At 49.9% G+C, this 15,009-nt stretch overlaps 1 protein-coding gene across 3 annotated transcripts in view; it reads right to left on the bottom strand.

Moving 5' to 3' along the window:
• DHX34 (DExH-box helicase 34) overlaps positions 1 to 15,009 on the bottom strand; it is a 37,730-nt gene that overhangs the window by 10,919 nt on the left and 11,802 nt on the right. For 2 of the 3 annotated variants that reach the window (XM_049901221.1, XM_049901223.1), the window contains exons 3-7: positions 14,233 to 14,544; positions 10,164 to 10,418; positions 7,178 to 7,280; positions 5,300 to 5,517; positions 3,057 to 3,231 (exon numbers count right to left, since the gene is read on the bottom strand). In XM_049901221.1, the coding sequence (XP_049757178.1) occupies positions 3,057 to 3,231; positions 5,300 to 5,517; positions 7,178 to 7,280; positions 10,164 to 10,418; positions 14,233 to 14,544 (1,063 nt within the window). The remainder of the gene's footprint in view (positions 1 to 3,056; positions 3,232 to 5,299; positions 5,518 to 7,177; positions 7,281 to 10,163; positions 10,419 to 14,232; positions 14,545 to 15,009) is intronic. The other variant, XM_049901222.1, reaches the window with a different exon arrangement.

Below are 15,009 nucleotides of genomic sequence, written 5' to 3' on the forward strand. Positions count from 1 at the left end.
GGACACTCCCTGGTCCTGTGGGGCCTGAACAGAAGGCTGGGTGCCTAAATACTGGGCCCTTGCCCACCTGTCCCATAGCCAGCAGCCGTGTGGCCCGGGCCTGACTGCCCTCACACTAGACAGACAGTGAGGGTTGCACATGGCCTCACAGCGTGAAGGTGGGCAGTGAGAGCGGCCAGGGCCGACCCCCAAGGCTCCTGTCCAGCCCTGAGGCTTCCTTGCTCTGTCCCTCTACCACTCCGTGCCTCGGTCTCCCTGTCTGTAAAATGAACCACCGAGAGCACCCACTTGTCCTCTGAGGGTTGCTGTAAGGATTAGATGTGTTTCCCCATGTGAAACACTGGGACCCACAACCGGCACAGAGGTAGGACAGTCACTGAGGCAGCTGGCCCCAGAGCTGCCCTGGCGTGGCGTCATCCAGGGCTTGTGCCAGGGCCTGGTGACTAAGAGAGCTGACTCTGCCCACTGTGTGACCTCGGGCAAGTGAGAGCCTTTCTCTGGGCCTTATCGTCCTCATTTGGAAAGCAAGTGTCACATACTCCTACTCCGTAAGGTGGGCAGAGCCCTTAGCTTCCCATCCGGGTCAAAGCCAGGCTTGCTCTGGGCTCTTGGGCTTAGGTCGCCTCACCCGGCCAAGCCTCGGTTTCCTCATCTGTACAATGGAGGCGACCGGAGTCCCTACCCTCACCAGGTGAGGGTGACGTGATTTAAAGTCTGTGAAGCCTTTCACCGGCACGTGGCAAGGGCTCAGTCAAGGCTGTCTTTTCTCCAGAGCTGATTCTCCTTGCTCTACCTGTTTCCTTCTTGTCAGATGCTGTCAAGTCATTCCTGACTCATGGTGACCCCACGTATACAGAGTGGACTGCTCTATAGGGTTTCTAAGCCTGTGACTTTTCAGAAGCAGGTCGCCAGGCCTTTCTTCTGAGGCACCTCTGGGTGGGTTGGAACCACCAACCTTCCGCTAATGGCTTAACGGTTTGTGCCACCCAGGGATTCTAGACCAAACCAAAAAAAGCATCTTCTTAGTTCTGCAAGGCCCTCAGTGTCCGTGGTCTCCACCTCCTGCCCACAAGGAAGCCCCAGTGCACTGTAATGATGGGGACTCTCTCAGAATTAATGCAGGCAGAAGGTTCTACTGAGCGACATGCTTGGGAAATGGCGCTAAAGGTGGTGTCATGCTCACTGGGGAGTGTTCCGGGGGTTGTGGATCGCTGGTAGAAAGAGGCTGGCTTGAGTCGGGAGAACTGGGCGGGAGAAGCAGGCCTGGGTGAGCGAGCTCCTCAGGTGGGGCAGCGTGACTCGGGGCTGAGCAAGAGGAAGAAGCTGCAAGTTTTGACATTATCACCACTGCAAGAGCGGGCACTGGGTGGGGCTGGGCTGCTGTGCAGAGGAGAGAGTGGGGAAGGATTGAGCTGCAGAAAACCCAGGACTCCTGAGTTTGCGGGTCTTAGGTGCTCCACCTGCCTGTTTCTCCCAGCAAACACTCCGTAAATAAGCCAAATGCTGAGGAATCCAAGTAGGGGAAACTGTCTTAATGTTACTTATTCAAAATGCAGTGAAACCTGTAAGAGCCAGAACTTGATAGGACTGCCTCTTGTTTTTCCAGGTTTTGCAAGTTTTCTGCCTTTGATCACTCTCTACTAAGAATCCTACCTCATAAACACCCAGTGAGTTTTCCTTCTCTGACAGGTTTCCGCCTTATACAGGCTCCGGCTCTCACAGGGCTTCCTGTTGCACAAAGGAGCCTGGGTGGTGCGAACAGTTTACAATAGGCTGCTAATCCACCCAACAGCTCCGCTGAAGAAAGGTCTCGTGATCTGCTCTTGTAAAGACGACAGCCAAGAAAACCCGATGGGGCGGTTCTACTCTGCACCACGTGGGGTTGCTCTGGGCCAGGTGCCGACTCTCAGGCAACTAACGACAACCAAATAGCAGAGCTTGGCCTTCTTTTCAGTTTACTCTGAAAACAGCATTTCAAGCCACAAGTCTCAAGCCACGTGTCACTTCTATTGGTGGAGTCTGCAGTTCTAACCCCTGTACCCGCGAATGTGACCTTGTGTGGAAACAGGGTCTTTGAAGATGTTATCCGCTAACATGAGGTCACACTGGAGAAGGGCGGGTTCTAATTCAACCTGAGTGGTACCCTTATAAAAGGAAAGAAGAGACACAGACAGCAACACAGAGGGAAGACAGCCACATGAGGACAGGGCAGACGCAGCTGCAGGCCAGGGACTGCCAGCCATCACCAGAGGCCGGGAGAGAGGCCTGGAAGGGATCATCCCTCAGAGCCCTGCACGGAATCAACAGGGCTGATGGCCTGATTTGGACTTCCAGCCTCCAGCACTGTGAGACAAGACGCTTCTGTTATAAGTTACCCACTCTGTGCTATGCTGCTAAGGCAGCCCTAGACCACTAATACGATCGCCAAAATCAATTTCACCTGTTTCCTTTTTACATTTGTAATGTGGCTACTAGAAAATTGAAAACTACACATGGGCTCACATCACATTTCTACATTTCTATTGGCGATCGTGGTCCTAGCTATCTGCACGGCTCCCACCCTCACTGCCCTCATTTCTCTGCACAAATGCTACCTTCTCAACAAGGCCTACCTCAACACCCCTGTTATAAATTACAACCACCTAGTACTTCCTGTCCCCCTCCCTTGCTTTATTTTTTTCTCTGTGGCACTTATCACCATCTGACCTACTATAAAACCCACTGCCATCGAGTCGATTCTGACTCAAAGGACACCTCTACAGGACAGAATGGAACTGCTCCATAGGATTTCCAAGGCTGTAGTCTTTCTGGAAGCAGACTCCCACATCTTCCTCCCACGCAGCAGCTGGTGGACTTGAACTGCCGACCTTTTGGTTAGCAGCCAAACTCTTTAACCACCGCGCCACCAGGGCTCAAGGCACAGATGAGGTGCTCACGGATTATCTGTGAAAGAATGAACAGGGCCCAGAGAAGGAAGAGACTTGCCTGCAGCCACTCAGAGAGTGAGCGGTACACCCAACCCCAGGGCCCCTGTGACGCCCCAAGGGGCTCCTCACCAATTACCACGTCCACAGGCAGCTGGGCCAGCAGAGACCCGATGGGGGTGAGGGCCTCTGTGCTGTCCAGGGCCCCCTGGTCTCGAAGGTAAAGGATGGCAGTTTCCAGGCTGGCTGGCGGTGGGGGCTCAATAAAGGGGAAGGCTCGGGGATCCCCCAAGCTCATGCTCTTCATCTGAAATGACAACCAAAATGGGATATATGTGAGACACCAGGAGGTGTTGTGAAGGGGCTCAGGGATCATAAAACTGTGATACTTAAAACCCAAATATCAAGGCTGGAAGGGACTAGCCCATCATGCCCAGGGTGGAAGAGGGGCCATTGTCTGTCTGTCTGTCTGCCCAGCACTCCTGCCCCTGACCCCTGGCCATGCAGGAGCAAGCACATGATTGCTGGACCAATCATGGTTCCTCGGCCCTTGGTCATAGCAACTAAGGGATGAGCATGTGACCTGAGATGGGCCAATCAGAGTTCTTCCCTGGGACTTTTGTAACTGGAGCTGGGAGAGAGGAGTTCCAGCACCCTCTCTGTTTGTGCATGGCCAGGCGGGGAGCCCAGAGTTATTTTTTCTATGGAAATTAGCCTATCCTCAGTGAGATAAGCTGATTTGTTCCTAAGATGGAGCCTCCTACCCTCCCAGTACCTACACAAATCGACAAAATCCTTTTTTCTGTTTAAGATAGTTTTGACCTGGGTTTTTTCACTTGCAACCCAAAAAAACCCAATTCATTCAGAGAGGCAGTGGGTTGTAGGGAGAATGAAGTGGTATCAGGATTGTGGGTTGGGAAAAATGTATAACGGAAGCATTATTTGTGTAAAAATACGGTCAGCACTAGATAAGGGTTGTTCTTTTATTTTATCACCATCAACGTTATTATTTATCACCGTTATTAAGACAGCTGCTGATACACGGAGGTTGGAAAGATGGGAGAACACGGGTCCTTTATGATATCACTGATCCACTTAAAAGACCCAGTCTTGAGCCTCTGTACCTCGGGCATTCTTGTTCTGTGAAACCATACATTTTCCGTAGCATTCAAATCGGTATTTCTTTTCCTCTCAGTATTTCTTCCCAGCAACTTCTACACATATAACTCAGTGGCACGGATTATATCTTCAAGTTGTGCAACCATTCTCGCTTTTTCCAAATCATTCCACCACCATTTACATAAACTCACTGCCCCCTAAACCAACCCCACTTTTCCCTCTTCTTCCACCCCTGGTAACCACGAGTAATCTTTGGTCTTTATGCATTTGCCTATTCTACATATTTCCAATCAGTGGAATCAGACAGTATGTGTCCTTTCGGGCCTGACCTATTTCACTCCGTGTCAAGTGTTCACGGTTCCTCCACGTTGCAGCGTGTATCAGGATTCCATTTCTCTTTATGGCTGAATGATGTTCCATTGTGTGTTTCCACATTCTGTCAAGCCCTATTTTTTAAACGGCAGGTTATGACTCCCTGGTGGGTCAGGAAACCCATGTCATGGGTCACAACTATCATTTTTAAAAAATACAACTGAATGGAGTAGGAGACATCACTGTGCGTTACTGGTGGGAAGCGAGCCTGGGACAGACACCAAAGCCATTCCCACCTTCCTTTTCCTCTTACTCCTGAGCACAGAGATGACACAGCCCAGCCTCCCTTGTAGCTGGGTGTGGCCAGGTGCTGAGCACTAACCAGGGAACAGTGAGTGGAAGGGAAGTAGATCATGCAAACCCCTCCCATACCATCTACCATGCTTTTTCCTCCTCTGGTGGCCAGACACAGATGATGGAAAGGCCCCAGGGAGATGATGGAGCCACCAGACAGAAGGAGCCTGGGTCCTTGAGTAAAGGAAACTGCCTACCAACCTGAGAACTAGAATCCTGTTGTGCCAGCTATTATGTGATTGGGCCTGTTTGTCACCGCGGCCTAACCTAAGTGAAACTAACTAATGAGATGCTAGGGAGTCAGGACATCAAATGTGTTGAGAAACCCTGGTTTTGGGCCACTTCTTGTTGGGTTTGCTGAATGCATTCTTATTGGGTTGTGGTGTTCTTCCTGACCCTGTGGATCTTGGGAACAATTCTCCCCTCAACTTGGAGTTTGACATTTGGAAGGGGTAAGTTACCATCAGTGGCTTGGTCAGCCCTACCTTTGGTGGCCCAGAAACCCTGGGACAGGCTGGCACTGTCTAAATGCCTCCCGGTTCTTCCCTAGCAACTGGCAGTCAGGATAGTCTCCCCCAACCATTCCTCACCTGTAGCACCAATGCGTCCAGGGCTACCCTCCGGATTTCCGGGACAGGGTAGGGAGCGAAGGCATCGTAGTCTGATTCGGCATAGAGGCGGAAGCAGACGCCGGGGCCTGTGCGGCCCGCACGACCCTTACGCTGCTCGGCACTGGCCTGGCTGATCCAGAATTCCTGCAGGCGCTGCAGTTTGGCTTGCGGGTCATAGCTCATCTCCTTCACCTTCCCTGCGGGAGAGCAGGGGAAGGGGAGCCATCATGAAAGGGAATCTGAGTGCAGCAGGCACGGAGGGCCCTCCATGTGCCTGGCATTCTACCTCTACGTTCATTCACTGGCACCTTCACTCACACCTTTATTCTATAACAACAACCGAGAGTTGGTTCTGGGCCAAACCTTTCCCAGGGGCTGGGGACACAGTGAGGGCCACGCCAGGCAAGTCTCTGCACTCAGGAAGCTTAAATTCTTACATGTTGTCAGTTGATCCTTTCATTTCCTCATCCACATGGCTATTTGTTTACAGGTCTTTCATTTCATGCCTCTGCTTTTTCATAGGTTCAGTCAGCCAACAAATATTTATGAAGCAACTACTACGGGCCAGGGAGTCCCTGGGAGGTGCAAATGGTTAATACACGCAGCTGCTAACCAAAAGGTTGGAGGTTCAAGTCCACCCAGAGGTACCTCAGAAGAAATGCCTGGCAATCTATTTCTGAAAAATCAGCCACTGAAAACCATAAGGAGCAGAATTCTACTCTGACACATAAGGGGTTGCTGTGAGTTGGAATCAACTCGACAGCAACTGGTTTTATGTGCCAGGCACCGTTCTAGGCACTGGAGATACAGCAGTGAAGAGAACAAAGTCACTGCTCTCTGGGGTCTGAACAGGACATCATCTGTCATCAACTCCAAGATCAACCTTTGTGCATGTTTTTATCTTCTCTGAAAACAGAACGGTGTACCTGAAAACCAATGGTACATCAGTGTGTAACTGACAGCATTTTTAAATTTCTTAATAGTATGTACAGTGATGAAATGTTTTACAGTCGATGCCATCTCAGATTCAATCCAATGAGGTAACCATTATTGAGGGGTCCTGGGTGGTGCAAACGGCTAATATACCCAGCTGCTAACTGAAGTCTTTGGTTCAGTCCACCCAGAGGTGTTTTGGAGGAAAGGTCTGGTGACCTACTTCCAAAAAAACAGTCGTTGAAAACCCTGTGGAGCACAGCTCTACTCTGTCGCCACGGGTCAGAGACAGCCTGATAGCAGCTGGTTTTAACATTTATTGCTTGCTCACTCTGTGCCTGGCACTGTCCTCAGCACCCAAGTGTACTAGCCCATTTAACCCTTAGAACCTGAATGCAGTATTGTTATTATTCCCATTTTACAGATGAACAAACTGATGCTTGTAGAGTGTCAGTACCGTGACCCCCACCCACAGCCAGCAATGCCCCCAGCCAGGCTGGCTCCTGTGTCTCCCAACCAGTCTGTTGTGCTGACTTTCCGGCTTACATTCTGGTTGGGCAGACAGAAAATAAAAATAGATCAAAAAACATAAAATATAATGTCAGCTCCATGAGGAGAAACAAAGCATCCCAAGGGAAGAGAGAGTGGCAGTAGCAGAAGGGTTTGTTTAGAGACAGCAGACAGGGTGGATTTCTCTGGCGGGGAGGCATTTAAGCAGGCACTGAAACGAGGAGGGGCCACGAGCCGCGCAGATATCCAGACAGCTCTCAGCAGAGAGAACACTAAGTGCAAAGGCTTGGAATGTTTGGAGAAAGATTAAATGCTGCCACTGCTCCACAGCCACAAATGCCACCTACTTCCCAGATTGTCCCCAGCTCCCACATTCCTTTCTGGCTCATGGGTGGGGGCTGGGGGAGCCCTTACCAGAATCCACTACGAAGCGGATTCCATCAATGGTGACTGAGGTCTCTGCAATGTTGGTGGAAAGGATGCATTTCCGGACTCCAGGGGGCGCCACGTCGAATACCTGCAGGAGAGTGAGGAGGCTGCATCAGGGTCTCACTGATCTGTGTGTCCACAGACCTCCTGGGCACATCCTGGATGTCCCGCGGACACCTCACACCCACTGTCTAAAACAGCCTCAACATCTTCCCCTGAACCCGTTCCGCCCCGTCTCACGCATGGCCCACCATCTACCCCATCACCTGAGCCAGAGCCCTGGGCTGTCCCGGACCCTCCCTCCACTCACCCCACAGCCACCTGAACATTGTGATCATCTCTGGAATTCGTCCCCTCCTCCCCATTCCCACAGCCCCACCCTGGCCCAGCTCCCTCCTTTCCCATATAGGTCCTGCCCCAGCATCCTCCCTGGTCTCTGGCCTCCACTCTCATCCCTCCACCCTTCAGCACAAATCTGACACTGCCTCTCCACTGCTCAGAACCCTCCCATGGCTCCCCAGTGTCCGTGGGACAAAGCCCTGCTCCTTGCTGTACCCTCGAGGCCCTGTGTGGGCCAGGCCCACCTACTTTTCCAGTCCCCTCTCTCTTGGCATTCCCTCCTGGGGCACTCTGAACCCCAATCACACTGCATGTAGTTTACCAGGTGCCCCATCACCCCCTCACTTCAGGCGTTTTGCACAAGCTCCCGTCTTAACCCTAAGAGACAGTCCAGCATGGTGGTTAAGAGCGGAAGTTGGCAAACTATGGTCCCTGGGCTAGTCCTGCCTGTTTCATAAATAACGTTTTATTGGAACACATCCATGCTCATCCGCAGTCAATGCCTGCTTTTGTGCTACAATAGCAGAACTGAATAGATACAACAGAGACTCTGTTGTTGCATGCCGTCAAGTCAATTCCAACTCACAGAGATCACACATGACAGAGGAGAACTGCCCTATAGGGTTTCCTAGGCTGAAATCTTTATGGAAGCAGACTGCCACATCTTCCTTCTGCAGAGTGGCTGGTGGGTTCGAATTGCCAACCTTTCAGTTAGCAACTGAACACTTAACCATTGTGCTACAAGGGCTCCTCAACAGAGAGGCGCTATGGCCTGCAACGCTGATATTACTTTGGCTCTTTACAGAAAGTCTGCCCGCCTCTGGCTAAGAGCTGGGCTCTGGTGCCAAACTACCTGGTTCAAAGCCTGGCTGGTGGTTCCGCCTACCCAGAGGCGCTTTGGAGGAAAGGCATGGTGATCTACTTCCAAAAAATTGGCCACTGAAATCCCCATGGAGCACAGTTCTACTCTGACACACATGGGGTCACCAGGAGTCAGAGACAACTCTGACTGGCACTATGTGGCTGTGTGAGTTTGCATAAGTGTCTGTACTTCCCTAAGCCTTGTCTCCCCACCTATCAAATAGGATAACAGTAGAACCTCCCAGAGAAGACCTTTGAGAGGGTTAAATGAGATGGGGTGTGCACAGAGAGCAGAACCCTGGCTGGCACACAGGAAGTGCTCAACACAGACAATCTGGAACACTCTTCTCCTTGCCCCCTTCCCAGGCTCGCCTTTCTCAGGTCTCAGCTTTGAAAATCCCCTCCTCCAGAAGCCTCTCCTGAATCCACCAAAACTCTAGATTCCCAGAGGACCCTGTGCCTTCCCCAACTGTTCATAAAATTGTTTATTACTTATTCATCTACACCAACAGGTCAGCAGCAACTGGGGGGTAAGGACCAATTCTCCCAGTTCGGGGGAGGCACTAAGGAGGTGCTCAGAGATTGCTTCTTCCATAGATAAACCACTGAGTGGGACCTGAAGGGATCCTACCCAAGGTGACCTTTGGGAGTCAGCCTCCAAGATGGTTCCCACTGATTCTCATCTCCTAGAATTTACGTCATTATCTAGTAACTTCCCACTAACCAGGGCAGACTGAGTAATGAGATACTGCAAAAATGATGATTTGTGACTTCCAAGGCTAGGTCATAAAAGATGCTCTGGATTCTGCTTTGGTCTCTTGGGGGCAGCCAGTCGCCATGTTGTGAGGACACTCAAGTAGCCCAAAGAGGCTCATGTGAAAGGAACTGAAGCCTCCCAGCCAACAGCCGGCACCACCCTGCCAGCCATCTTAGAAGAACTATCCAGCCCCAGTCGTGCCTTCAGACAACTGCAGCCCCAGCTGACATTTGACTGCTACCCCATGAGAGACCCTGAGCCATTCAGAACCACCCAGCTAAGCCGTTCCAAGATCCCTGATTCACAGTAACTATGTAAGAGAATGTTTATTGTTGTTCTAAATTGCTAAGTTTTGGGGCGATTTGTTACACAGCAATAATTAACTAATACAGTGACGCAAAGGCCTTTTTCCCTACACTTTTGCCAGCCTTCTATTCCAGTCAGGAAGGTTTTTCATAATTTCCCCCACACCCAACACACATATTTCCACTCCTACACCTTTGCTCAAAAAGCCCTGCGGGTGCAACAGTTAGGTACTCAGGTGCTAACTGAAAGGTTGGCGATTCAAAGCCACAGCAGCCCTGCAGGAGAAAGACCTGGTGATCCGCTCCCATAAAGATTACAGCCTAGGAAACCCTATGGGGCAGTTCTACTCTGTCACACAGAGTCGCTATGAGTCAGAATCAACTCGATGGCAGATAAAAACACCACCACCTTTGCTCAAGATGTACCCCCTCAATACACTCACCTGGAATGCCTTCCTCCCTCTTCCATTAATCTAAATCCTCTTTGTCCTTCAAAGCCCAGCTCCAATGCCTTCTACCTCACCAGAAAGTTCTCCCTGGCACATGCGGCCCTACCCAAAGGAAGTGAGAGACCCCATCTCCACAGCCCCACAGTCCTGCCTTGTGAAGTCCCGTCAGTCCTGCTCGTGGCCACCCAGCCTCCTTCTCCTTCTCTCACCTACCCAGTGAGATGCCAGCCTGCCCTACTCCCCTGGGCTGCACGGGGTACCTTGTCCTGGTCAGCCACAGACAGCGTGCTGTGCAGCGGCAGCACCACCCAGCGCTGCGTGTGGCTGGCGTAGGTCTGGGCAGCCTCCAGCACAGCGCTGATCTCCGCCATGCCGCTGAGGAAGACCAGGAGGTCACCCCGTTCCTCAGGGGGGTACTTATTGTCGATGGCCTCCAGCACCCTCAGGAAAGGCCGCGGGTCCAGCTTCTCTGACTTGGCCGTTGCTGGCTCCACCTCTGGCGGCTGGTACACAATCTGTGACGAGACGGCCCCACCCCCCACAGGGGCACGCCGTTATGTCCAGCTCAGTGCATTGGGGCACTCTGAGCAATAGGTCCTATATGTGGTGAAGATGGTGGGCTGACAGGGAAGACAAAGGCCCCTCAGGCAACAGATGGAACACTCAAACAGAATCATTTCAGAAGGAAGGACCAAAAGACAGTGTTATTGACTCTACTGTGTCCCCCAAAAAGATATGTGTTGTAAATCCTAACCTCTATGCCTGTGGTTATAAGCCCATTTGAGAATGGACTGTCTTTGTTATGTTAATGAAGACAGTGCGGTGCAATGATATACTTAATGTGGCCCTTCTAGCCATGGTCTTTGTGACTCACACACAGTGATTGAGTGGGACTATCCAAATAGGGTATATGAAACCTGTGATGGTTGGGGCTATGTGTCAACTTGGCTAGGCCACGATTCCCAGTACTGTGTGGCTGTCCTCCATTTTATGTGTTGTGGAATCCTGACCTCTACATGTTGATGAGGCAGGATTGGTGTAGGGTGTGACTTAGGTCACAGCCTTGCAGAAGGGCGTGACTCAAGCCCCACCCTTACTAAAGTTACACCCTTTCCTGGAGTGTGTCCTGGCAAGGCTCTCTGTCTCTGAGCCTGGGTCCTGCATCAGGGTCGTACCAGTTGACTTTCCCAGAGGCCTGCTCTCTGATTTGCCATTCCTGGGATTTGCCGGCCTCCACAGCCCCTTGTGCTGGCGGCCTATCATTTGACCTCATTCGCCAACCTCTGCAGCCCTGTGAGCCAGCAGTCTGTGGTCTGAACTGCCAGTTTGAGTTCGTCAGCTCCTGCAGCCATGTGGGTCAAGAGGAGCCTATGCCTGAGCCATTCCCTTTATACAGTTCATGAGTTCTATGAGAATTAGGGGACCCAAAGACGAGAGGGAGAGTACTGAGGCGAGAGGGAGAAGTTGATGTTAGAGATCATGGAGTGGTACAGCAGCTTGGAAAAGTTGGCCATTTGGGGTACTTTTTACCTCTGCCTCATAGAAACCAGCTGTCATGGATTGAATTGTGTCCCCCCAAAATCTGTCAACTTAGCTGGGCCATGAGTCCCGGTATTGTGTGACTGTCCACCATTTTACGTGATTTCCCTATGTGTTGTAAATTCTATCACTATGATGAAATGAGATGGATTAGTGGTGGTTATACTGATGAGATATATAAGATTAGATACTGTCTTAAGCCAATCTCTTTTGAGATATAAAAGACAGAAGTAAGCAGAGAGAGAGGGGAACCTCATACCACTAAGAAAGCACCACCAGGAGCACAGCATGTCCTTTGGACCCGAGGTTCCTGCACAGAGAAGCTCCTAGTCCAGGGGAAGATTGACGTGAAAGACCTTCCTCCAGAGCTGACAGAAAGAGAAAGCCTTCCCCTGGAGCTGACGCCCCAGAGTCGAACTTCTAGCCTTCTGAACTGTGAGAGAATAAACGTCTCTTTGTTAAAGCCATCTACTTGTGGTATTTCTGTTATAGCAGCACTAGATGACTAAGACACCAACTTTGAACTGATCCTTATAAAGGAAATTATTTGTTTAGGTAGGATTAGTGTAGAGTGTGTATTGAATCAATCTCTTATAAGATACAAAAGGAGCAGATTAAGCAAGCAGAGATGGGGGAAGATAGAGGCCAAGAAATCAGGAAACAGAAGCTGAAGAGACAAGGACCTCCCCTCCAAGTCAACAGAGAGAGAACTCCTCCCCCTAGAGCTGGCACCCTCAATTCGGACTTCCAGCCTCCTAAACTGTGAGAGAAGAAATTTGTTTGTTAAAGCCACCCACTTGGGGTATTTCTGTTACAGCAGCACTAGGTAACTAAGTGTATAAAGGCAACTGGATGGGGGTACAAAGGGGCTTCTGGGGTACTGGTAATGTTTGCTTTTTTTTAATTTAATTTAATTTTTTTACTGTGTTTTCGGTGAAAGCTTACACAGTTTAGGTTCCCGTTCAACAATTTCTGCACGAGTTGTTCAGTGATAACTGGTTATGTTCGTCGCAATGCGTGAACATTCTCATTATTTCTGTTCTGGTTGTTCCATTTCCATTCATCTAGTCTCCCTGCCCGCTTACATTCTCATCTTTGTTTTAAAGTCCTTGTTGATTGGTAATATTTTATTTTTTTAATCTGGGTGTTGGTTGTTGTTGTTAGGTACCGTCGAGTCAATTCCAACTCACGGTGACCCCATAGGGTTTCCTAGGCTGTAATCTTTACAGGAGCAGATTGCCAAGTCTTTCTCCTGCGGAGCTGCTGGGGGGGTTGGAACCGCTGACCTTTCGGTTAACAGTTGAGTATTGTAACCACTATGCCACCAGGACTCCTTGGCTCCCTAGGACAGTGGTTCTCACTGAGAGGTGGTTTTGGAACCCAGGATACATGTGGCAACATCTGGAGATGTTTTTGGTTGTCACAACTGGGTGGAGGAGGGTGCTACTAGCAGCTACTGGGTAGAGGCCAGGGACGCTCGCTGCTAAATATCCTACAATGCGCAGGACGGCCCCCCACCAGCAAAAACAATCAATAGCGCTGAGTCTGAGAAACCCTACCCAATAAGATGGCGGAACAATGAGAAAGGACAAGCTTGGGTCCCTGAATGGCCACATGCCAAAGAGCTGCCCACCAGCCTGGACTGGCCAGACTGTCACAGGAGAGAAATTTTATTTGAGCCTTCATATTCTCGGGTCTCTATTACAGCAGGAGTCTCTGGGTCAATGCGCTTGGCTGCTAACCAAAAGACTGGAGGTCTGAGTCCACTCAGAGGTGCCTTGGAAGAAAGTCCTGGCAATCTCCTTCCGAAAGATTACTGCTATGGACAATCCTGTGAGCACAGCTCTGCGCTGACACAGGTCGTCAGGAGTCAGAATCAATTTGACGGCAAACAGTTTGGGTTTTGTTGTTGTTGTTGTTGTTACCGCAGATTAGCCCTCTACCGTGCACATTGTAAATACTCAGAAAACGGTAGCTTTTAAAAAAGACCAAAATAAATAAATAACACCAGACCTCCTGGACTGGCTGAAACTGGAGGACTCCCTGAGAGTATCATCCTGAGATACTTTCCAAACCTCAAACCAAAACCAATCCCTGAGGTCCCTGGTAGCTAAATAACAAACTGGCTCAAAAAACCATGACTATCACCAGTAAGCACTGTGATCCTCTAAAAAAATCACCTGTACGAAACCAAATGATCAACATTTATGCAAAAGCAAAGATGAGAAGGCAAGGAGGGGCAGAGTAGCTGGATTAATGGAAACAGAACAAACAGAGTGGAAACCATGAGGATGCCAACACATGGCAAAAATGGTCACCGATGTCACAGAACAATGTGGACAAACATTGTTAAACAGGAATCTAATTTGCTGTGTAAACTTTCACCTAAAACACAATAAAATAAAGTTTTCAAAAATCACCTATATGAGACCAAACAGTCAGCAATTGCTTTAAAACAAAAATAAGAATGTAAGGGGGCAGGGAAACTAGATTAATGGAAACAGAACAACCAGAATGGCAATAAGAAGAATGTCCACACATTGTGAAGACTGTAACCAATGTCAGTGAACAACTTGTGTAGATACTGTTGAATGGGAACCTAAATGGCTATGTAAACCTTCACCAGAATATATTATTTAAAACAAAAAATAAAACTACAGCGAGAGAGAGGCAGAATGTCCTTAATTGAAGAGATGAAAACAGAGCAACATAGAGGAGAAGGGACACATCCAGGTCTGGTCAGACTCCAGGTGGGAGGCGGGAGGTAGGGGAGTGGGGAGAAGCACTGACCGTAATGGGGAAGAGCCTCCCAGGCACCTGCACCACAGGGGCGCCACCGAAGTAGCTGGAAAAGAGTGCGATGTTGATGGTGGCCGACATGAGGACGACCTTGAGGTCTGGCCGCTGGGGCAGCAGGCGCCGGAGGACGCCCAGGAGGAAATCATTGTGGAGGTGTCGCTCATGGACTTCGTCCACGATCAGGACCTGGTACTGGGGCAGGCTGGGCTCCCGCTGGATTTGCCTCAGGAGCAGCCCCACCGTCAGGAACACGATCTTGGTGGCCGCTGAACGCGTGCTCTCAAAGCGGATCTGGTAGCCGACCTGCAGAGGACGAGGAGAGGGCATCTTAGTTGTCTATCCATTGCCGTCAAGTTGATTCTGACTCACAGAGACCCTGTAGGACAGAGTAGAACTGCCCCATAGGGTTCCCAAGGTTGTAATCTTTCTTTTTTTCTTTTTTCATCACTTTATTTATTTTGTTGTTGTTGAGAATTTGCACAGGAAAACATACACCGATTCAACAGTTTCTGCACGTATCATTCAGTGACACTGATTACATTCGCTGAGTTGTGCAACCATTCTCACCTTCCTTTTCTGAATTGTTCCTCCCCCATTCTCATAAACTCACTGCCCCTTAAGGTTCTTGTCTAATCTTTCCAGTTGCTGCTGTCACTCTGATCCCATACAGATAGTTCTTAAAAGAGCATAATGTTCAAAGCAGACTTTAGTAGTTAAGCTAAACTAGCATTTGGTTTTAAGAAGACTCCAGAGGATATTTTTGGCTTA

The sequence above is a fragment of the Elephas maximus genome, chromosome 11 (assembly GCF_024166365.1).
Source record: "Elephas maximus indicus isolate mEleMax1 chromosome 11, mEleMax1 primary haplotype, whole genome shotgun sequence".
In the NCBI taxonomy this organism is placed as follows: Eukaryota; Metazoa; Chordata; class Mammalia; order Proboscidea; family Elephantidae; genus Elephas; species Elephas maximus.